Below are 25,169 nucleotides of genomic sequence, written 5' to 3'. Positions count from 1 at the left end.
GCACCTCTGACCTTTCTGTGCCTCAGATTCCTCATCTGTAAAATGAGGATAACAGCAGTTCCTGTACTGCAGGGTTACTGTGAGAATGAGGTGACTTCAAAAATGCAAAGTGCTTACTTAGAATAGTATCTGGTGCATAGTAAGTGCTATACATGTATTTGCTATTATTTTTGTTGTTGTTGGGCTATTGTGAAGATTAAACGAGATAATCTGTATGCAAGATGCTTATCAGTGCCTATAACCGTGGTAGGCATGCACTAAATAGTAGTTCATCAAAATATTATTTAGTAGTAATAAATTAGATGGAATCCCAGGTATCTAAGTCTTGTAAAGCTCTGCTACTACAGCCTCTCTCTCCACGGACAGAGGAGGATTCGTGCCTTCGTTCCAGTTGGCAGGCCTGGATCCCTGGTGCTCTGTGGCCCACCCTCCCCCAAGCAGACACACTGGCCCCCTTTCCAGCTGTGCTGCCTGCGTGCTGAGTCACACACGAGTCATCTCTCTTTGCTGGGATGCGTTTACCAGAAGGCAGGCCAGGGTGGGTGAGTTTCAGGGTGGCTGCAGAGCGAAGCAGAGCTGATTGGGTCACTCTGGGAGTCAACCCATGACCCCGCCACCCTGGACTGGGAGAATGAACTGGTGGGCAGTGGGGGTGGGGGGGTGGGAGGGGGCAGTAAGGACATGGAGCGCATGAACTTTGAGATCAGACAAGCTTCCCCTTTTCCTCTCCCTCCTACCTTCCACAAAGACCCTACTCTGTGAGAGCCACTGGGCTAATTATTGAAACACGGAGATAAAAGACGCTGCCCCAGCTTCAGAGAGCACAGACCAGTAGGGAGACTGACAAATAAATGTACAATGACCTACAGACAGGCAGACAGCCACACGGTGCCAAGAGGTAAACACAGCCACACAGGGAGCCAAGGCAAGCGAGGGCCGACTCCAGCTGGGGCAGCCCCTCAGGGTAAACAGGAAGATATAGAAACTTGAGGACAAGCTGGGGTAGTCAGGTGCGAGGAGGAGGGCATCCTGGGCAGAGGACGCAGCATCTGCTAAGGATGCAGGCAAGGAGGATGCAGTGCTGCAGGCGGCCAGGGTACCACGTCAAAGGGTGTGGACTTTATCCTGAAGGCAATGTTGAAACATCAAAGAATTCAAACTCAATAGGAAAATGAGCAAATTTGGGCTTCAGAAAGTTTATTCTGGCAGCAGTAAACAGCATCGTGCCTGGAGGTAGACACCAGTGATGCAGGTAAGGAACCACAGGGACCTGAATTAAAGGGGAAATGGGAACAGGGAGGGAGGAGGGCCATCAGCGGCAGAGACCTGGTAAGACTAGGTGACTGACCCAGGAAGGGGCTGAGATCAGGGAGGGGAATCAGCACCGAGGACCGAGGAGGAAACATGGGAGGAAGGGAAGAGATGGGCGTATGGGTCAGCCTCTCCTTCCTGCCCTTCCATCATGAGGCTGGCATTATCCTTTCCCTGCCTTCTTCATAAGGGAGGATCAAAGGAGACTAATTAGATGGCAGCATATTTTGAAACTACAAAATAACTAAACACATGCAAAGTTTCACCATCGAGACCAACCTTATTAGGCAAAATAGGATTTATGCTCAATCAAACAAGCATGGTCCAAAAGTAGTTAAATAACATGTCAAGACTTTGAATTATCCATCTTAAAGCCTCTTCAAGTCACCTCCATTCGTCACCCCATATACTATGGGTCCAAAGAGATGTGACCAGAGCCTTAAAACCTTCTTGAAACAAGAATGGATGGATAGACTAATACATTCTTTTTTCCTTTGCTGATGAGAGCTCCTTGCATGTTTATTCATCCACTAATAAACCACGTGCAGGGCCCCATGCTGGGTGCTGGGGGACAGCAGGGTACGAGGTGGGCATGGCCCTGCCCTCTCGGAGCTTAGCCAGTGCACACCAAATTCTCTATACCTAAAAACCAGAGGCCAATAACAACAGCAACAACAAAAACAAAAAACAACCAGACTGAAAAATGGGCAAAGATTTGCAGCAATATGGATGGACCTAGAGATTATCATACTAAGTGAAGTGAGTCAGACAGACAAAGACAAATATCATATGATATCACTTATATGTGGAATCTAAAATATGATACAAATGAACTTATGTACAAAACAAAAACAGACTCACAGACACAGAGAACAAACTTATGGTTACCAAAGTGGAGAGGGAGAGGAGGGATAAATTAGGAGTTTGGGATTAGCAAATACAAACTACTATAGATAAATAAACAACAAGGTCCTACTGTATAGCACAGGGTACTATCATTAGGGAAATGTAGATCAAAACCACAATGAGATACCACCTCAAACCCATGAGAATGGCCACAATTAAAAAAAAACAAAACAAAACAAACAAAAAACAGAAAATAACAAGTGTTGACGAGGGTGTGGACAAATTGGAACCTTCGTGCATTGTTTGTGAAAATGTAAAATGGTACAGTCACTATGATGTGACTTAGAAATGTATGATGATTCCTTAGAAAACTAAAAATAGAACTACCAGATGGTCCAGCAATCCTACTTCTGGATACAGACTCGAAAGAACTGGAAGCAGGATCTTGATGAAACATCTGTACACCCATGTTCATAGCACTATTCACAACAGCCAAAGGTGGAAACTACCCAAGTGTCTATCAACAGATGAATGGAAAGACAAAATGTGGTCTATACATACAACAGAACATTATTCAGCCTTAAAAAGGAAGGAAATCCTGTCACATGCTACACAGAGATGAACCTAAAGGACATAATGCTAAGGGAAATAAGCCGTCACTAAAAGACGAATACTGTATGATTCCATCACAGGAGCTTCCCAGAGGAGGAAAACTCACAGAGACAGAAAGAACGGTGGTTGCCAGGGGCTGGGGGCAGGGAGGATTGGGAGTGGCTGTTTAACGGATACAAAGTTTCAGTTTTGCAATGAAGAGTTCTGCAGATTGCACAACAGTGTGAATGTACTTAACACTACTGAACTGTACATTCAGATGATTAAGATGGTCCATTTCACGGTATGTGTATTTCACTATAATTTCTAAAAAACACCAGCGGCCAGGTGTGATCAGTGCTGTGAGGTGGGCAGGACATGATGAGGGGCAGGGCCCTGGGGAGGAAGGGTCACTGAGGTGGCGCGGGCCAGAGAGCTGGTGAGGGCGGAGTGGTCTGGGCAGAGGCATCCGGGGAAGATCCTGCTGGACAGAGGACTGGAGTGACCTGCAGAGCAGGGGTGGGCAAGCCATGCCACGGGGGGCTCCCCCGACAGGTCGTGGTAAGACACGCTTCCAAAGGCAAGGGAAGGTTCTGGAGGACTGAGTCACAGATGCACTCTTCCTGCCAGATGGATGGGCTAGGGGGCCGGAATGGGGCCGGGAGAGCAGTCAGGAGGCACTCACACGAGCCCAGGCTGGGGGGCGGGAGCGCCCTGCACTCAGATCGTGGCAGTGTGGTGGAGAAGACAAATTCGGAGAGGTGTGGGTGATGGAACCAAAAGGACCAGACCAGCTGGCAGACTGGCCGTGGAGAATGACCCTAAAGCTCCCTCTGGAATCTGTCTGTCCTCTGTAGCCCCCATGGTTTCAGAATGCTTCAACGTGCTGTCTCATTTGATCCCTGTAACCACCCACGGGGTGGGCAGAGGGGATGAAGAAACAGGGTTCACAGGGTAAAGGGACAGAGGCCATTTCTCAGGTCTCCCAGTGTCCGGAGGCCCAGCCCAGCCCCCAAAGCCACCTCACATCCCCCCCCAGGCCCCGCCCCCACCCCCCTACTGGTAAGAAGCTGCTCCTTTGATCTCTTTTCAACACAGAGCCCGCTGCACTAAACAGGGAACGGTCTTCAGTGCCACAATATGCTCCCCACTGTTTTTCCTTAGCTCTAGGGCCCTCTTGGTCTGTCTTCCACATTTCCACTTTGCAAGAGAAACAAGTTTAAGATCCACTTCCATTTCAACCTTACTAAAAGAAAAACAATTCAAACTGGGATACATGGTGGCTGTCAGGCAGTCTCAATGCCGAGAAGACATTAGAGAGGAGTGGAGACTTTGGCAAAGTGCAGAATACATGTCCCAAGGGGTGAAGGAAGGAGTGGGGAAGGCCCTGGGAGGGGTGTGGCCCCATATTTCAAAAGCAAAGAGAGAAATCCCTACGTCAAATCATCTGATTTTTAAATGCTGGTGACTAATTCCAAAATTGTAAAAACACTTTATGGGCCAACACCAAACTGGCTAAAGAAAATACACACACAAGCCAACTCTGACCACAGGCCACCAATTTGCAATCCCCAGCCCAGATGACCCCTGACACCTCCCAACACCCATATTCTGTGAGCCCTCTTTCCTATGCACCACCATGGAGTAGGTCAGTATATCCCCCGGAGGGGTTAACCTCACCCTGGAAGGAGCGCCTTCAATAACGACCCACCCTCTGTGGATGTCATCCTGTCTTCCGTCAAAAGTGACACTTGCTTTGTTTATCTCTGATCAAAGTTTAAAAAGAGAGTCAACGTGATCAATAAGAGCCTGGCTGCCCTGACAACCTCAGGTGGAGCCGGCCCTTTGGGAGCGGCACTCTTACTGGCCTCCTGTCTGGTTTCCTATGACTAACAGACATTTTCTTGTTTCCCCCGGTGTCACCTGTAAGCAGCTTCTCCCGCATGCCTTCACAGGTCCCGTCTTGTCCAGATACAGCTGTGCAGTCTCTGACCTCCTCCCCGGGACCTGAGCTGGCCCGTGGCCACCTGTGGCTGACGCCCCATCGGCTCTTCACATCCCCTTAAAGTCTGGCCACCTGCCAGCGAGGCTTCTGCCTTTGTCCGAAAACCTGGTGGCTTATAGAGCATCACTGCACACGTGGATGCCTCCTTTCTCTCCCGGCTTCCTTCCTAAGCCCTGCAAACCTGGATTTGTAAGTTACTTTCTATTGGTTTCTGTGCTTTTGGCCAACTCTGTTTTCCCATTATTTTGAATCTTTTACAATATATATAAATCCAGAACTTAGATATGAAAAAATACCATAAGCAAAATCAAAAGGCAAGTGATGACCAAGGGGAAAGTGTTTACAATTCGGATCATAAACAAAGGCTAATCTCGCTAATGTATGAAGAGCACCTAGAACCTAAGGATGAAAAGATAACCCAACAGAAGAATGGGCAAAGGGTATGAACGGACAGTTCACAGAGAAGAGAAACACAGATGGCCCTTATACATTTAAAAGGATGCTCAACCTCACACAGAAGAGAAATGAAGGGACTTCCCTGGTGGTCCAGTGGTAAAGAATCCACCTTCCAATGCAGGGGACGGGGGTTTGATCCCTGGTTGGGGAACTAAGATCCCACATGCAGCGGAGCAACTAAGCCCGCACGCCACAACTACTGAGCCCGCACGCCTCAACTAGAGAGCCTGCATACCTCAAACTACAGAGCCCACGCGCTCTGGAGTCCACGCGCCACAACTACAGAACCCATGTGCTCTGGAGCCCGCGCGCCGCAACTAGAGAGAGAAAACCCACACACCACTAGAGAGAAGCCTACATGCCACAACGAAGAGCCCACGTGCCGCAACAACAGATTCCACATGCCACAACGAAGATCCCACGTGCCACAACTAAGACCCAACGCAGCCAAAAATAATAAACAAACAAACAAGATAAATAAAATAAATATTTTTTAAAAATATGCCAGACTTCCCCGGTGGCACAGTGGGGGTAAGCTGGGAAGAAGTGAGAGAGTGGCATGGACATATATACACTACCAAATGTAAAATCAATAGCTAGTGGGAAGCAGCCACAGAGCACAGGGAGATCAGCTCGGTGCTTTGTGACCACCTAGAGGGGTGGGATAGGGAGGGTGGGAGGGAGACGCAAGAGGGAAGAGATATGGGGATATACGTATATGTATGGCTGATTCACTTTGTTATAAAGCAGAAACTAACACACCAGTGTAGAGCAATTATACTCCAATAAAGATGTTAAAAAAAAAAAAAAGAATCCACCTGCCAGTGCAGGGGCACAGATTCGAGCCCTGGTCCAGGAAGATCCCACATGGCGCGGAGCAACTAAGCCCGTGCGCCACAACTACTGAGCCTGCGCTCTAGAGCCCACACGCCTCAACTAGAGAGCCTGCGTATCTCAAACTACAGAGCCCACGCACTATGGAGCCCGCACACCACAACTAGAAAGAGAAAACCCACACACCACAACTAGAGAGAAGCCCGTGTGCCGCAACTAAGACCCGACGCAGCCAAAAATAATAAATAATAAATAAAATAAATATTTTAAGAAATATGCCGGACTTCCTCGGTGGCACAGTGGTTAAGAATCCACCTGCCAATGCAGGGGACATGGGTTTGAGCCCTGGTCGGGGAAGATCTCACATGCCGCGGAGCAACTAAGCCCGTGCGCCACAACTACTGAGCCCACGTGCCACAACTACAGAAGCACGTGTGCCTAGAGCCCATGCTCCGCAACAAGAGAAGCCCCCGCTCTCCACAACTAGAGAAAGCCCGCGCGCAGCAACAAAGACCCAACACAGCCAAAAATAAATAAAGTTATTAAAAAAAAAAAAATGCCACTCTTCTCAGTAACATTCTGTTTAAAAAAAAGAAAGAAAAGAAAAAACTATTTAAAAAAGAAAAAGAAGAGAAATGAACTACAGCTACAATGAGATACCATCTCCTCCCTATCAGATTGGCAGCAATCCAAAGCTTGACGCACACTCTTGCTGAGGCTGCGGGGAAACAGGCTCTCTCTCACACTGCTGGTGGGATGCAAAATGGACCACCTCTTCGGAAGGGCAATTTGGTAATTTCCATCACGATTACAAATGCATCAGCCCTTGGATGCGGCAATTCCACTTCTGGGAATTTATCACACAGCCGTACCTGCCACATTCAAAGTGACACATGCACAAGGTTGCACACAGCAGCATGGTTTTTGACCATAAACTGATGGAAGCAACCCAAGAAGTTTTCATCTACGGAGGACCGGGTAAACAGACCAGAGTTATAGACACTGGGGCTTATAACACACAGTTGTAACAAGCTGTGGCTGTGGACCACAGTGCCAGCCTCTCCGTGGATCCCAGGGGTACACACTGCTGCATGTATGTCCACCCCAGGACCAGTGAATCAGAAACTTGGGCATGACCCAGGGATCTGTGCTTAAATTCCCCAGGGGATTCTGACGCACGTACTGATATAAAAAAATGGAGCCATTTTTAAAAATCAGGGAGAAATGAAGGGCGAGAACAGGTAAAACTAATCAGGAAACGTGAAAGCAGAAGAGCGGTTGCTTTGGGAGGGGGTGTTGACTGGAAGGGCATGAGAAAGTTGGGAGGGCTGTCTCCCGACCTGGTACGCACAGATGTAAAAATTCATCACACTGTGCCCTTAAGAATGTGTGTGCTTTACTACTGTATAAACCACTTAGTCTGTGGTACTTTATCATGGCAGCCCTAGCAAACTAATACACACACACACACACACACACACACACACTCTCTCCCTCCCTCTCTCTCCCAGGCTGCCCGGAGAATTAAAGAATCTGCAGAGTTACCATTTTAACCCCAGACTGCATGATTTGTAATCTATTTTCTCCAGCTTTATAGAACGTAGGAAGACAAGTATATTTTTATGATGTAAAAATGTAGCAAAAAGTGAGAGATGTAGCAAAAATGAGAGCTGCATTAAAGAGAATTTGGAAATAAAAGTACCCAGCCTCTACGTAGTTTTCCTGATGTACCATTCCTTTTTATAAGGCTATGTAACCCGGCCTGTGGCCTTCAAGAAAGAAATATCTCAGCAACTCCTGGTGCCAGGCCCACACTCAGCCCCACCACTGTTTCTAAGTCTGAGGCTTCTACTTACAACCGGCCTGGGCAGACAACATGCAGCGCGAGGCGGAAGGTGTGAACTTTTTGTTAATTCACTGAGAGCCATAAAGAGGAAACAGCTCCTCGAGATCACATACCAAAAAATGTCTAAAATCACAGCCTTTTTTTTAACTTGGATAAAAATAACATCAACAAGTTCATTGTTAAATTAAGGACAAAAATTATTTCAGTAAGAACAACTGAGTAAGAAAAAAACATGATCCTGGCCAGACAGGAGAAGAAAAGATTTGATCAGGAGAAACGGGAGTGCGGGGGAGGGGAGGCAGCTGTTCAAAGATGCTACCGGCTTGGTCAGCTTCAGGCTGGTTAACAATTAGCCACAGTGACTCAACTCAGTGGTTCTTGCTTAAACCTCTAGAAGCTCCACGTGGGATAAATTCTCCAGGCTGTAACAGGGGATTGGACAAAAATCAAGTCTAGGTGGGAAGGGGACACACTTCCAAGGTGCTGTTACCTGGAGGTGACCTCTTACGGTTCCTCCACTTTCCTGCACGACTGTTATACTTAAATAATAACTGCTATGGTCTGAATGTTTGTGTCCCCTGCCAAGTTCACATGTTGGAATCCTAACCCCCAAAGATGATGGTATTAGTGGGTGGGGCCTTTGGGGAGGTGTTTAAACCATGAGGATGGAGCCCTCATGCATGGAATTAGTGCCCTTATAAAAAAGGCTCCAGAGAGCTCCCTTACCCGCCCACCACATGAGGACACAGCAAGAAGTCTGTGACCTGGAAGAGGGTCCTCACCTGACCAGGCTGCACCCTGATCTCGGACGTCCAGCTTCCAGAACTGTGAGAAGTAAATTTCTGTTGTTTATAAGCCACCCAGTCTGCAGTATTTTATTATAGCACCCTGAACAGACTAAGAAAGTTTAATAAGTAGTTTCTGCTTACTGAAAAAATAAAAGATCAAGTCCAGGGCTGGCTATAAAGCCCCACTCTTCCTCAGATGCCAACCAATACAGTGAGGGCAGTGAAGACTCTGGTTTATTTTCTCTTATTCATACAGACAGGACCTTAGGGCCAAAGGGGATCTTGGCAGCTGTTTGGCCCGAGGGACCAGGATGGACCCAGATCTCTGCCTTCCTCGTTGGGTCCCCTGGGCCATGCCCACCACCCCGTTTGGCAACCCAACCTTTCCACAGCTCCCCTGGGCCCTGGTGCTGCATGGGGTGTGAGCAGCCCAGCCCCTCCTCTGCCCTTACTGCTGTATCCTTGGGAATGTCCAGCAACTCTCTCCCTTGGTATAAAAGGACAAGGCCAGGCTCTGTGAGTCTCAAGTCTCCTGTAGCTGGACAGACCACAGGTCCGGGTTGGGCAGCTTTCATCTGTAATCAAGTCAGGTTTCCTCCTCCGGAGCCCCTGTCGTCCACCTGTCTCTTCCCTTTTTGTCCCCCACAAGCTCATCTTACAAACAGGGGCTCGGTTTGATATGTGATGCCAATCTTCCAAGTACATGATACAAGCACAAGACAAGACTAACTCCTACCAGCTAGCAAGGGAACAAAACACACTCTGAGCCCTGGACAAAGGCCTTCGCTGAATGAGGCTTTAAAACCATCTGTCTGAGGTTGTTTTGATGGGGCCGTGTGTCTCATCTTGGAAGGGCTGTGAGAACAAGGGCCACGCTATGGTGTGGGAGGGTCCCGGGCTTTTCATCTCCAGCTGCTAAATGCTACACGGCAGCTGGTGGTGATAAAACCACCGGGACCAACAGAGCCAGGGGATGGGTCCCTGTCCCCTTTGCTTACTGTGAAACCAACCCTTCTCTCAAAGAGGCCCCTCGCGCCCAGCCTTCTCGCTCTAGGTGCCCAGGAACACCTAGGTGCCCGTGACTTCTGGGCAGCAGCAGCCCAGCTGGAAACCAAATCCACCCATGATAGTCCCCCCTCCCCCGCTCCTAAACAGTTATAGCAAAACCAAAACTGGACGAGAACAGAAAGATGCAAATGAGTTACTGGATTTACGGGGTTTCCCTCTCTTACCTTTGGGGTTGGAAGCACAGGGTCATCTGCAAGCCTACTTAGAGCTTTTCACCCAGGGCAGCAGCACTTCAAACACCTGGGGATCTCGTTAACATGAAGGTTCTGGTGCAGAAGGTCTGATGTGGGGCCTGGAGTCTGTGTTTCTAACAAGTTCCCAGGTGATGCTGGTCTGTGGACAACCTGAGTAGCAAGTGTCTCCTGGATTCCTGTCTTTAGGAATCGCTGGGGTTGAGACAGTGACCTTCACCCTCGATTTGACAGGTGGGGATGGAGACCCAGACGCTACATGGTTTGCCCAAGACAACTCAGCAACCTAGTGGCACGACTCAAAAGAACCTGGTATATTTTAGCCTGTCTGGGGTCACCTGTTCTACATCAGAAGGGGAGCCAGCAGCCCATGAGTCTGTCTGTGGGAAGACTCAAGCCTCTATTCTTTGCTGACCTTTTACAGTCTATATACTTCTGGCCATAATAGCAGATACTCTGTGGTATTTGAATCAGAAAGACTTGGAGTGTCTAATGCCAAGACCAGACACATGACATTTTATTCCTTGCCGGAGCTGGGCTGGGTGTATGGTTGCAGATAAAATACAGGACGGTCAGTGAAACTTGAATTCCAGATAAACAGAGAATACTTTTCTAGTGTAATTATGCCCCATATATACTTTGAGACATACTTAACACTAAAAAAAGTACTTGCTATTTATCTGAAATGCCAATTTAACAGGTGGCCTTGGATTTTTTATTTGTTAAGCCTGGCAACCCTAACAGGTGGGAATGAGGAGAGACGGGATGTGGTGACAAGAACATTTCCTGCCTAGGGACCTCTCTGGTGGCACAGTGGTTAAGAATCCGCCTGCCAATGCAGGGGACACGGGTTCGAGCCCTGGTCCGGGAAGATCCCACATGCCGCAGAGCAACTAAGCCCGAGCGCCACAACTACTGAGGCTGCGCTCTAGAGCCCGCGAGCCACAACTACTGAGCCCGCGTGCCACAACTACTGAAGCCCGCGCACCTAGAGCCCGTGCTCCAGAACAAGAGAAGCCACCACAATGAGAAGGCCGCGCACCACAACAAAGAGTAGCCCCCTCTCGCCGCAACTAGAGAAAGCCCGTGCACGGCAACGAAGACCCAACGCAGCCAAAAATAAATAAATAAATAAAAATAAATTTATAAATTAAAAAAAAAGAACATTTCCTCCTTCATCGCTGTTGACCTTAAAGAAAACCCCAAGGACACCGGCAATGCCCCGAGATGCACAACTTCTGACTGCAACAACTGTACCCATCTCTTCTTTGAGTTCATCTCTCTGAATGGAGCTTAATCTTCTTAACCAGCTATTATAATGTGACAGAATCATGTATTTACAGCTAGTATTATCAGTTGAACCACGTCCCCACAAAATTCTCATGAATTCCTAACCCCCAGCACTTCAGAATGTGAGCTTATTTGGAGTTAGGGTTATTGCAGATGTAAAGAGTTAAGATGAGGCCATAGTAGAGTAGAATGGGTCCTAATCCAATATGACTGGTGTCCCTTTAGAAAGGGGAAACGGGACGCAGAGGCTACCATGGACACAGAGTAAAGATTGGTGTCCCGCTGCCACAAGCCAGGGAGCATGGCCCTGCTGACACCTTGATCTTGGACTTGTACAATACGTTACATTTCTGTTGTTTAAGCCACTCACCTTGTGGTATGTTTGTCACCACTGGCCTATAAACACATGCTTGGAGCCGGGAAGAAGATAGGAGAGAAGGAGAGGGAGGAAAGGAAACAGGCAAAAAAACTCATCAGCGTTCCCACTGGCTATTTTCTATAGAACTTGAAAACCTCTGCTGAGGGAGGATGAGGGATTTAGAAACAGTAGATCACTTTGTATGAAAACCATTACTGCTCTCCTAAAATTCACATTTTAAACATTGAGTTGAATGAGTTACAGGCCACTTAAAGAAGAAACCTTAGAAATCAGAATTGACCCTGGTTATACAAATAGGATCCATCCCCAAGCACCTGCAGCCTTAAAGCGATTTTGCGGGGAGGGCTTTAAATTCGCAACCTCAACAGGCCTTGGTTATGAACTGCTTCTTTCCCGTGAGAAATCTGCCCTCCTCTGCAACTTATAAACCAAACATCACCACACTGGGTTTGGTGATCAAGGAGCTCAAAACAAAATTAAACAGGCTACTCTGATTGCACTGTCTCTCTGGATGATTTGCTTGTCCTATTACAAACAGCCCCAAATGGCAAGATTTAAATAAAAGTCAGGCTATTTAGCAATACTTGATCTTCTCTTTCAGTATGGATTTTATGTCCCTTCACCTCTACCCAGGCCTTCTTCTGGCCTGGAGGAGGATTCTAGGGGTAGAATTGCATAGCCCCACCCGAGAAAAATGCCAAACCTTGCAGGCTCCTGTCACGCTGGCCTTCCTTCAGCGACTAGAGTGCGTCAAGGTGTCTGTGCCTCGCTTGAGGCCTTTGCACATGCTCATCCCTATGCCTGGAACGTTCTTTCTTCTGCCCAGACCCCCTCCCTAAACCCCCCTACACCACCTGCACACACACTCGGTTCAAATGGCAGTTTCCCAGAAACACTTGGTCATCACCCTTTGATTTTTCCTTATCACACAACCTTGTGTATTTCCTTCACCACCCTTATCACAACTATAATTATTTATTGTTTGCTGTGTGTTATCTATTCTCTCCCTAATAAACAGTAAGTTCCGTGAGTCAGAGATCAGACATGTTTTATAATTACTTTATAGTCCGGGCCTGACGCACAGCAGGCACACAAATATTTGTCTGGATTAATCAATTAATTAATTAGTTAAAACAAACAAATTGAGGGCATGATAGGAACTTGGGGGAACGCTCCTCCCGCTCAGAAGCTTTGGGTTCAGCCCTGGAGCAAGAAGCCTTTGCTTCAAGCTAAATGAGAGGGAAGCGTTTAGGTATCACTTGTCTCCCAATTTCTCTGGGAAAGTCTTTTTTTAAACTAAAAAAAAAAAAAATCAACCCTCTGGTCATGATCTGACTTTACAAACAGGCCCTTCCTACAATAAAGGCACATCCCGCTCACATGTACTTCAACTGCCATGGTCCCCAGGACAATACTTCCTCCCGGTAGTTAACAAAGCAGTGCTGGGCTATGATCTGGCATCCCCTCTAAATTCAGGGACTTCCCTGGCGGTCCAGTGGGTTAAGACTCCACGCTTCCACTGCAGGGGGCACGAGTTCGATCCCTGGGTCAGGAAACTAGGACCCCATGTGCCACGTGGCACGGCCAAAAAATTTTTTTAATTTTAAAAATTAAAAAAAAAAAAAAAAGGAAATTGACTTCGGGCAGAAATGTAATGAAAATATGAGCACAACCTTTGATAGGTGGACATCTCTTTATAAATTAATAAACTGGCATTTTGACATTAAAAAAAGCCTATGCATTTTATATTTACCAAAAAACAGGATTTATGGGTCATAAGAATTAGATGAACGAGGGTATTTTGGCAAAACATATATAAAACCTTTAAATGTACATACTACTCGACCCAGAAATTCCAGTAATAGGAATTTATCCTAAAAAATAATCATGAATGCAGGAAGTCACAAGAATGTTTACTGTAGCACTATAAAAGCTGGAAATATCCAATAATATGGGACTGAATAAATAACTGTAGTAATCCCTATTAATAAATACTCTGTAGCTTTTCAAAATGTCTTATTGAATGGAAGAATACTGAAGGACATGGTAAAAGGGTTCATCATCTGCTAACAGCAAAAAACTGGTTATGACTCAAGATTCCAAAATGCTAACTGTAGTTTTTGGGTGGTGGGGTCATGTGTGATTTTTATCTTCTTACGTTTAGCTGTATTTTATAAATTTCCTGTGAGAGTCATAAATATACTTTGGAAAATGTTTACTTAAAAATAAACTGCAACCAGTCACAAAAGGACAAATACTATATGATTCCACTTATATGAGGCCCTAGAAGAGTCAAATTTATAGAGACAAAGTAGAATGGTAGTTGCCAGCGGGTGGAGGAGGGGAGAATGGGGGGTTATTGTTCAAGAGGTAGAGTTCAGTTCTGCAAGATGAAAACAGTTCTAGAGATGGATGGTGGTGATGGCAGCCCAACACAGTGAAGGTACTTCAATGCCACTGAACTGTACACTTAAAAATGACTAAGATAGTAAATGATATGTGTATTTTACCCCAATTTTTTTTAAAACCAAAAAAACTTAAAGAAAAATTTAAATCCGTAAATCATAAGTACAGCTGGGTCTAGAGGTGTCCTAGTTATTAGGATTTTCAAGAGACAGGAGTAGAGAAGGCTGAATTTGACCTTGGACCACACAGCATCAAACAAGACAGTCTGTGTGCCTGCCAGGCTGGCGTGTGCCTGGGAATGAGCGGGTGTTGCCTTGTCTCCTGACTACGGCGCTGGCCATGGCATTTCCTGTCTCCTCCTTCACGAGCGTGGAGTTTTCTCCCTCTCCTGCCAGCGTCCCTCGCTCTGATTCTAGATGAAGAGCCAAGTTGGCTGTCCCAGAGGGGTGACTTCCCCCAGAGCCTGGCTACAGGGACTGCAGTGGCAGGCGAGTCCAGGAAAGACTCCGGCCACGTCCTGCAGAGACCACGGGTTAAGGGATTTGCCCCCAGCGTCCTTCAGCTAGCCGCTGGTGGAGCCAGGCCAAGAAAGGAATCTGACCTCCAAGTCCAGACAACTCGCCTGTCCACTGCAGAATGAAGAGGGGAGGGCTGGATTCAGTGAAGAACATTCCACCTTTATTCACCATGAGGGCACCAGCGATGCCCAGTTCCTGGAGGTGGACCCGAGAACCTCAAGCTTGCAGAGCCTCGGGCTAAGGGCTAGACGTGGCCCGAAGCTGCATCTTCACAGCAACAGGGAGTTGGATGCTGAGTCTAAATATCTAAAATGATCATACACATACACAGGAAAAGGAAGTTTTCCAAGAACTTTGGGGTTAACAGGGCCTGGGAAAGATAGAGACCAGTGCTTTTCTTACCTGCTGTAGGCACGCTAACATTATACTGAGGTAAAATAAATAGGAAGGCAGTCTTGGCGGTGACCTGTGAAATAGAGGGAAAAAGTTCCATGTTAGCTTTTTGTCCACATCAAAAGAAACAAGCAAAGCCTGCTACCAGCCCTGGGGCCACGCCTTTCACACCTCAGACCCACAGGCCTCTCCAGTGAAGGGTTTCACCTAGAGCACAAGTTAGCACCATTTGTTTTTTTCCCATTTTCTTTAATGACATCCCTCCCAATACCTGCCCTAAAAACAAACGAAACAATCCCAAGTCCTGGATGGTATCTAGACTTGTACTGGCTGCAGATGGAATACAACAAGGTGTGCTCGGCTGGCCGAGAGCTCACAAGCAAAGGGAACAAATCTGTCTGCCATTCATTCATTCATCCATTCATTCATTCAAGTGTTTATCAAGTTAGTGCTAAGTCCCCAGCATTGGTGAAGTCAGAAACTAACAGAAGATGAGGTCACAGCCTTCCAGAGGTTTCCAGAACTTAGGACCTAGCCGAGGTTCCCCAGCACGCTGGCTAACTGCACCGTGGGCGGCAGCCCGCAAAGTCTAAACTTGAGCCTCAGAAACAGAGAATTCCAGCTGCTAATTTCACATATGCCCTATTGCGGGGCAGGACATAACACTCCACACTGTTGGTCTGTTTATTTCGAAAGCTGCCTTTAAAATCTTGGTTGTGCTGTGAAAGAACTGTGGTCGTCACTTGGTTATTAATGGCCAGCTCAGTCCTCTTTCAATTCAGCCTGCAGGGGAGAGACTACAAGATGCAGGGTTCGAAGCTTGGACTCAAGAACTGATTGCCTAGGTTCAGACGCTGCCTCTGCATTTGCCCACCTCGCAACCATGAGCCGTGATCTTACACCTGGAGCCTCACTTCCCGTGTCTCTAAAAGGCAGGATATTTGTGGTACTCCAGCTGGTCTGGTTGGCGATGGCCCAGCTGTTAGCATTGTTTAAAGCTCCCCAGACGTTTCTGACGTGCAGCTGGGGCTGAGAAGTTCTGGAGCAGGTGCGGAGGCCAGGTGAGGGGCGGCCAGACCTCAGGCCTTTTCTGGGAGGCCCCTGGGGACACCTCATCAGTAGCGTTACTGGTTCTCCTCTAAACACAAAGATGTGAAGGGTGCACCGTGGGTGTGGAGGAAACACACTGGACTGTGGCAAAAGCAGCAGGGAAATGGTTGAACGATGCCTTCCGGCCCCTCCACCAAACGCTGTACCATGCTCAAGGCACAATCTCTCCTTCAGTTTTATTCAGGAAACACACTTGTCTTTTCAGCTGGTGGGCTGAAGTGGACCTCTGTGGGGTTCTGGCTGACCAGTACCCCTTTGCCCCTTCCCAACACACCAGGACTTCCAGAGGAGACACCCCTCCCAGCTGTGTGTTGTGAGTGTGCCACTGTGGTGACCATGGTCCTCCCAGGAGGATACAGGGAGCAGACCCTCTCCCCAGCCCATCAGACCCCCTCTCCTGGGCTCTGAATCTTGAGCGGGGATGGAGGAAGAGCTGGTTAGCCCTGAGTGCCTTCCAGACTTTTCTGCTGGGGTTCCCCAGACCCCATCACCTGTATGAACCCCCAGAAGGCCTCCTAAAGTTGGCCAGAGTCCATTCCTAAGAGACATCCGAATCCCGTGCGTAGAGCACATTTGAACCCCTGGGGGAGCTTCTAGAATCTCGATGCCTGGGCTGCCCTGGCCAATTAACCCTGCCCCTCAGGGGGCATCAGGGAGCCGCCCACACGGAGCCCAGCCCGGGAGCCCCTCATGCGAGCCCCACCCTCACCAGCCTCGCAAAGCAGGCCTCTCTGGCCAGTCACTGTCTGCGTCCTCCAGAGAATTCATTTCATTTAATCAACTTATGTTTTAGGTCAATTTTTATTTTAACTTCAAGAGAAACATACTTTTTAAAAAGTGAAACAATTCAGAAATACCTAAAGTTAAAAACTGAATATTCACTCTACGGTCTTGGTTTTCCTCTCTCTCTCCACATGTATGGGGTCAGTTCTCTAAGAGATTTTCCCATGCATTTCTACACTTGGAATTTATTTCATTTTACTCTGACATTATAACTTGGATTGTGTTTATGCCACTTGACAAGAGCTACAACTTTCTTTTCTAATTTTTTTTTAATTGAAGTATAGTTGATTTACAATGTTGTATTAGTTTCTGGTGTACAGCAAAGTGATTCAGCGATATATATATACATATACACATATATAAACATATACATACACATATATACTTTTTCAAATTCTTTTCCATTATAGTTTATTACAGGATATTGAATATAGTTACCTGTGCTCTACAGTAGGACCTTGTTTATCTATTTTATACAAAGTAGTTTGTATCAGCTAATCCCAAACTCCTAATATATCCCCTTTGGTAACCATAAATTTGTTTTCTATGTCTGTGAGTCTGTTTCTGTTTTGTAAATAAGTTCACTTGTATATTGCAGATTCCACATATAAGCAATATTATATGGTATATGTCTTTCTCCTTCTGACTTATTTAGTATAAGAGCTACAACTTATTAAATACTATTTAAATCACTTTCTTAGCTCTGTAAATCAAATGGTTGTTACAGGAACATAAAGACCAAGGCACAAAAATATTCAGAGTACATGAAAGTATTCAAAGTACAGTGACACAGAAAACATGTAGGTCAACCTTTTGTTTACTGATGTCAACGCAGAGATAAGTGGTTATATAATAAAAACTTCCTATACATACTAGTGCTTTTCATTACTGTTTCCCACAGGGCTACCCCTAATGTTTAACCTGAAAAGCTCGGCCAAATAAAACGGGCTCACTGTGAAAGTGTATACAGATGTATGGACTTTTTTTTTTTTTTTTTTGCATCCTTTCTTTTTATTGAAAAAGATTTTAGAAGATGGCAGTTAATAAAGGGCACAAAAAAAATCACAGGGATATACTAGTGGAAAACATAGACAAGATAAAACTAAGAATGCCACTGGCTCCTTTAATTGGTTAAAAGCACAAAATGTAACAGGCAGAAAGTCTGTTTTAAACAAATTAAAAAGCTGTGTTTCTAGACATAGAAAACAAACTTATGGTTACCAAAGGGGAAAGCCAGGGAGAGGGGTATAAATTAGGAGTTTGGGATTAGCAGATACACACTACTATATATAAAACAGATAAACAACAAGGACCTACTGTACAGCACAGGGAATATATTCAATATCTTGTAATAACCTATAATGGAAAAGAATCTGAAAAAGAATATATATATATATATATATATAACTGAATCACTTTGCTGTACACCTGAAACACAACATTGTAAATCAACTACACTTCAATTAAAAAAAAAGCTGTGCACTTCCCTGGTGGCGCAGTGGTTGAGAATCCGCCTGCCAATGCAGGGGACACGGGTTCAAGCCCTGGTCCGGGAAGATCTCACATGCCATGGAGCAACTAAGCCCGTGCGCCACAACTACTGAGCCTGCGCCCTAGAGCCCTCGAGCCACAACTACTGAAGCCCGCACGCCTAGAGCCCATACTCTGCAACAAGAGAAGCCACCGCATCACACCGCGCACCACAACGAAGCCCCCCCTCGCCACAACTAGAGAAAAGCCCGTGCACAGCAACAAAGACCCAATGCAGCCAAAAATAAATAAATTAAAAAAAAAAAAAAAAGCTGTGTTGTTGTCTCAATTAGCCCCAAGTCAGATATATACACAAAAATGGTATGTGAAGTAATGCTGTCCTACACAAGAAGTTGTACCCTGAATTAAGGGAAACAGCTATTGACACAGGAGTTAACACAACAGAGCATCAGCCTGTAACTGCTGGAAGAATAAGCCCCCTTTTTTTTAAGGAGGACAGCCGTTTGGCATATGGGCTGGACAGATGCCCTTGGCCTGGCCCTGCATATCCAGTCAATTCTGGTTACTCCCAGTCGTTCTGTTTGGGAAGTTACCGTGATCCCAGCGACAAAGGACCATTGCTCCTAGGGGTTAGGTTCCTAAAGGCCTCTGGTCCATTTCCATCAACCAATCAACATGGAACCTTGGTTTACGTGTGTTCCTGTTGAAAGACGCTGTATGGAACACAGGCTGTTGAAGTGTGAACACTGAACCTGTGGCTCGCACCTGAAGGAAGCCCTTCTAATACTCTTATGTTCTCCGCCAGGCCCCTCACGGCCTCCCCATGCTCCGGATCCCGAGGCGGCGGCCCAGCACCACACGTGAGGGCCATTTTAAGCAGCCAAGTTGCCGACAAAAGGCACAAAGATGCAAGAACATGGCACTAAGCAGATGGCAAAAAGCCCACTTGCTCACAGCAGGAGCTGGACCAGGAAGGCAGAGTGTCGCCGGGTTCCCCTTCATCCGGGGACATCTCGTTGGGTGAGTCACACGTCTCACCGCCCTGTGCACGTCCACAGATACCGCAAAACCTGGAGATTAGGTTCTGAGGTCACATACACATGTCAGCGAGCAGCCCTAGTGCACACACAAGAGGCGCGGAGAGTGAGGGTCAGCTGTCCTGCAGCAAACCCAAAGGCCAACAAGGGCCGAGGTTTTTTTCTTTTTTAACCTTTATTGAGGTGTAATTTACACACCATAAAATTCACCTTTGGTAAGTAGACAGCTTTATGGGGTTTGTCTTTCTTCGTTTTTAAACTCTCCCTTCACTGGAATGTAAGTTCTAAGAAAGTGGGGATCTCACTCATCTTGATTATCTTCAACCCACTGCCTGCAACAGTGCCCAGTGCTCGGCAAGCACTTGCTAAATGCAGACATGATTAAGCAGGGGAGCCGGTATTGCACTGTCACCTGACCCTCAGCTTGTCCTCTGCCCTCATTCATTCCCCTGTGCATGTCCCTTCTCTCTCCCTGGGGTCTGTCCCAGTGCTGGGCACATTGTAGGTCTCTCATAAATGCCTATTTGATGAGCGAATACTGCAAGCAGCTATAATATTTAGTAACCGCAGACGAATGCTTAACAAATGCTCTCTGAACATGATTCTAAGAGAACAGGACCTGGGACTCTGATTAAAGCAAAAAATTTGAGATTCCGGTATTTTTCCATCCCTACGCCCCTCGTCGCAGCAGGAGAAACCATTCCGAACCGTGCAACCTTCTTTCAGGCAGCTGTGCTCACTCCCACGTTACACGTCTCAGCAAGACAATGTCCATTTCCCTGTTTCATCGATGAAGAGGCGAAACCTGGGGCACAGAGAGGTCCTCTCCCCAGCAGGACCTCACAACTTTACAAACAGAAAAGACAACATTCAATTTGATTTTTTAAAACTGTGTTCCAAAAACAAATTTAGGAGACACACAATACGGCACATAAAATAGAACGGTGACATAAAACAGAAGCAGGAGAGGACAAACAAAAATATATATTGAAGGCAAAAAGAAGGAGCCGGAATGAGGCTGATCCACAAAATCTCATTCCAGAAAGTCCAACTCGTTGGCTAAAGGTCCCCAGAAATTTGGCCCTAAGCTTTCTCGAAGCCATCAGAAGGAGGAAGGAGGGATCAGCTCCTGGATTCACCTCACCCATTAATTAAGAAAACAAAAAAGACTGCCCTAGGGCTTCCCTGGTGGCGCAGTGGTTGAGAATCTGCCTGCTAATGCAGGGGACACGGGTTCGAGCCCTGGTCTGGGAAGATCCCACATGCCGCAGAGCAACTAGGCCTGTGAGCCACAACTACTGAGCCTGCGCGTCTGGAGCCTGTGCTCCGCAACAAGAGAGGCCACGATAGTGAGTGGCCCCCGCTTGCCGCAACTAGAGAAAGCCCTCGCACAGAAACGAAGACCCAACACAGCCATAAATAAATAAATAAATAAATAAAATTCAGTTCTCTGGAAAAAAAATATCATTTAAAAAAGACTGCCCTAAAAAAGGAACTCTACTTTTCCAGCACAAAAACCATTCTCTGTGCTTTAAAAGGTCCTCTGGCACCCTGAAACTTCACTCCCAACTTCTCCCAACCTCAGACCAGGGACGAAATGGCCAACAAGCCCCCCTCTACCAGCACTGGCTGGGTTTGTGTAACACAGAGGGCTGAGAAACAGGAGCCTATTAAAAATGTCATTCCAATTATTTCCCATACCTCTAAGGCTATTGATAGGAAACATTATTGAGTTTAATAGCATTTTAAATGCCTGGATCAGTGGGTGAAAGGTTAAAAGTGGAAACATGCTAATACACTAATGCAAAGGAGAGCACTGAATTACGTAGCAGGGGCCACCACACACGCATGCACACATGCACGCACACACACACACAGAGGAAGCCTCATTGAACTTTTAACTCAAACAGGGCATCAAGCACAAAGGCAGTGACACTGAGCATGCTTGTGTAGCCATAACAAAAGCAAAACCGTTCCACATGCCGTGTTCTATTAGGGGCACATGAATCTGAGCTCTCAGTTGCAACTAGACCAAGGATGCCAGTAAACAGCTGCCGCCAGAAGAGCACAGTGGACTTGGACTCCAGTCCCAGTTCTGCTGGGGCGGCAGCTGGGAGACCTCAGGCAAGGCATTTTACCTCTCTGGACCCCAGTCTTCTCATCCATGAACAACAAAAATAATGGCTGTGAATGTTATCAAGGGTTTACTCAGTGCCACACACGTTTCTAAGTGCTTTACAGAAATTACTTCACGTAGTTCTCACAACCACCCTATGAGGCAGACACTCATAACATTCCCATTTTACAGATAAGCACAGAAAGGATCAGGTGGTCAGAACGGATGTCCTTAAAGGTCCTCTCCACCTTCAGCTCCAAAAGGCTATCATTTCCTGGTTCCACTTCCTGTCAATGCCAAAAACACAGCCTCACGCTGACAGCCTGCTGAGAGGTCTTCCCACAAGTTTAAAATATATTCCTGCTTCTGAAGGTTGTGAAGATGAGGCCCAGGTGTCATCTGTATCCAACAGCGAGAAAACAAGGCCTCTCAAGTCAACCTGCCAGCCCGCAAGCCCCAGATACCGGGCACACCTGGGCTTCCCAATACCCCAATCTGCTCTTTTACACTGCAAGCTGATATCTGGGCACCAAAGATAAGAGAGGAGAGATGTCATGAAGGCAGTCTCATGGTTTTCCTGGTAAGCAGTATTTGACCTTTGGTTTGGTTTATTGTTTATTTCTTGGCCACATTCACTCACTGGTCCTTGGAAGGGGCTGCGCTGCAAGACTAGCCACCAAGGGCAGGAGAGGGGAGGAGGCCCCCTGTTCACAGGCAGCCCTGCTCCAAACTGCTCTGCACCATGAACAACGCCTCTCTCACCCCGGGGCTGAAACAGTCCACGTGGCCGACCCAGAATCCCTCTGACCGAGAGATGCTCATGCCCTGGTCCTCAGGAGCACAAGTAGAGCCAAGTGTCCTGTCCCCCTCTCCCGGCCCAGCCTGCTCTCAGGAAGCCAAACGACCCCCACTCAGAATTACCCAAAATTGATTTTGCATCTTTCTGCCCAGGCAGTGGATAGAAAAATTTCAGTCAGACAGGAAAACATTTAAAAGTCATGCCTCTCACAGGTATAGAAAACAAACTTGTGGTTACCAGCAGGGAGAAGGAAGGGGGGAGGGGCAACACAGGAGCAGGGGATTAAGAGGTACAAACTATTATGTATAAAATAAGCTACAAGGATATATTGTACAACATGGGGAATATAGCCAATATTTTATAATAACTATAAATGGAGTATAACCTTTAAAAATTGTGAATCACTATACTGTACACCTGTAACATATAATATTGTACATCAACTATACTTCAATTTAAAAACACTGCAAAAAAAGAAAAAGAAAAAAAATTAGAAATAAATAAAAGTCATGCCCAATTGATGAGGAAGGGTTTTTTTGGTTTGTTTTTTCTTTTTTCTTTTTAATAAAAGAGTCTTTTAGCCTTTCTCTCCTGAAGTGTTGGCTTTATGAGTTGGGCTGGTCACCTGCACACACCTTTTTAGGGCCAGTACTTGAGGGGTGAGGTTTGCAGCCCCACTGTCACTCAATGAAAGGCAGATACAGCTGAGACAAAGATGCTTTTCATGCTTGCTTTCTGAAATTTTCCGTCTGGATGACCAGGGGCTGGCGGGGAGGGCCGAGTGCCTGCAGCCAGGGGCAGGATGCTGACAGGACCTTCTGGGTGGCTTTTAGCAACGTTTGGAGATTCAGTTTTCTCACTTGAAAAACTGCCTTAATGTAAGAACTAGGCAAAGCTACCCAAACACACAAAACAGATTCTCTACAAGCCTGTGTTCACCACGCTGAGAAGACTCCCTATTAACAGTCACGACTGCAGTTTTGTATCGGATTAAAAAACGACCCTGTATATTTATGAGAAAAACCCATCATTGGAGCAGCCGCAATATAATGATAGTGCTTGCTTTAGGACATTCATCGGTTCCAAGGTCTAAACTTTATTTTGGGATCAAGAGGAATTTAGAAAGGGTCACTTACAGAGTTTTAAAAATCTTTGAAGTTGAGCTTTTAATTTTTTTTTTTTTTTTTGGCCTTGCCGTGGGATCTTAGTTCCCCACCAGGGATTGAACACAGGCCCTCGGCAGTGAAAGCACCGAGTCCTATTGAACTTGACCTACTATGTGCCTTACCGATAGCCTTACATAAAATACCTACATTCCATGTAATAAATATACTTCTTCTCTGGAGGCCTTAATATATATACACTCTCATCTGCTCCCTCAAAAAAGAGCCCTGGGTCAATATTTCAAATACTCTTACTTGATTATATATTTCACCCCCAACCCCAGGAGCTTTCCCCTTGTTTGGGTGGGTCAGCATACTCATAAACCATTCCTCACAGAAGCTAAAAACTAAACAAAAATAAAGAAGCGCTTGGTCATTAAAATTTTTTAAATAACAACAAAATAAGGAAGTGTTCACACAAAATAACTTTTTAGAATGTCAATGTTCTTAAAATGTGCTTCTCTTGCACCGCACAGCAGAGTTCAGATTCTTTGTGGATATTCCTGAAACACCCACATGGGTCAGGACAAAATATCTTTACCTTTTGGGCAAAAGCCGCCTGTTCAGATGCAATATGATCTTTAAAATAAATTAAAAATCAACAAAGAAAAAAGAAAGAGTTTTGGAGTGTAGAATTTTAGGTTCCGAGTGATTTTCGGAGGGTTCCGATTCAGTAACATTTTAGATTTGATTGCAGAAAAGGAACCACGGCACCAATACATCACAGGTTGTCTGAGGTTCAGTTTCCAAAGAAGCTTTAGCTCCATCAGCACAAGGAGGGGGGCAATTCTAACCAGCACAGACGTGTCTGCAATGGCCAGGCACTAATCACTGGCAACTGTCAAGGGAGGCTGCCAGGCATGGGGGAAGCGAAAGGATTATTCAGGAGCTCTGAAGAGCCAGGTAGCTGGACCAGGCGGGGCCCAGGTGGATTTGCCTTCATTTGCTTATTTACAATTAAGGAAGAAAAGAGCAGGCAGACAGTGATCGACCGCCACCATGTTTAATTGTTCTCCACCATCTGGAAAGTTTCCTACTCAAAACATCAGCATGTCCATCCCCACGTTCTGACTGAAGAGCCAGGCATGGGGAGTAGAGCTTACTAGAAAAACGAACTTGAGACAGCAAAGAAGCGTCTCCAGGGGCCACCAACCAGGCCCATCGGCGGGGCAGAGGCTGATTCCCACGGGAACCCTCAGATTCCTCTCGGGCTTGTGTCGGGCCCATGAAGGGAGGCCCTGGCCCAGGCTGTCCACCTCTGCCCACGCTCAAACTGAGCAAACTTGGGCAAATAAGCAAGTTTTTACAGTACGCCATTCCTCTGGCATTGAGGATGTGTGATCTCTGCTGTCCCGGTTTCTGCACACCCCTACCCCACTGAGGGGTGAGGGATTAGGTGACAGGTCCCAGCAACGGTCTCTGTGGTGCCACCTTACCTTCCACCAGCCTTACCTTCCACCCTCGCAGGAAACTGAGGCCAGGCCGGGAGCTCTGCTCTGCGCATCCTGGTTCTGAACTGCCCCTTTCCCACTCTCACGGGACATGCCTTATAACCCCGCCCTGGGCAGGCATCCAGCCTATTTTGCCTGAGTCTACAAAGACCTGTCAAGGACCACCTGCAGGAGGGCACCTGAGAGAACTTAATGGATGATGATTTGATTCAGGTGAATTAAATCAAGGCCATCAAGGTGAATAAAAAACACCCAGCACTCAAATATCCCTGTTTGTCAGCAAATAATATTCACAAG

At 46.6% G+C, this 25,169-nt stretch overlaps 1 protein-coding gene across 2 annotated transcripts in view; it reads right to left on the bottom strand.

The window, feature by feature from the left end:
* TRAM2 (translocation associated membrane protein 2) overlaps positions 1–25,169 on the bottom strand; it is a 74,383-nt gene that overhangs the window by 19,844 nt on the left and 29,370 nt on the right. For both annotated transcript variants that reach the window (XR_009701557.1, XM_061196095.1), the window contains exon 2: positions 14,932–14,995. Coding sequence is in view for 1 of the 2 variants with exons in the window: in XM_061196095.1 (XP_061052078.1) it covers positions 14,932–14,995 (64 nt within the window). In the remaining variant the exon portion in view is untranslated. The remainder of the gene's footprint in view (positions 1–14,931; positions 14,996–25,169) is intronic.

This window comes from Eubalaena glacialis, chromosome 7 (assembly GCF_028564815.1).
Source record: "Eubalaena glacialis isolate mEubGla1 chromosome 7, mEubGla1.1.hap2.+ XY, whole genome shotgun sequence".
Lineage (NCBI taxonomy): Eukaryota > Metazoa > Chordata > Mammalia > Artiodactyla > Balaenidae > Eubalaena > Eubalaena glacialis.
Note: the sequence above shows the minus strand (reverse complement) of the source record. Positions and strands in the feature narration are given on the sequence as shown.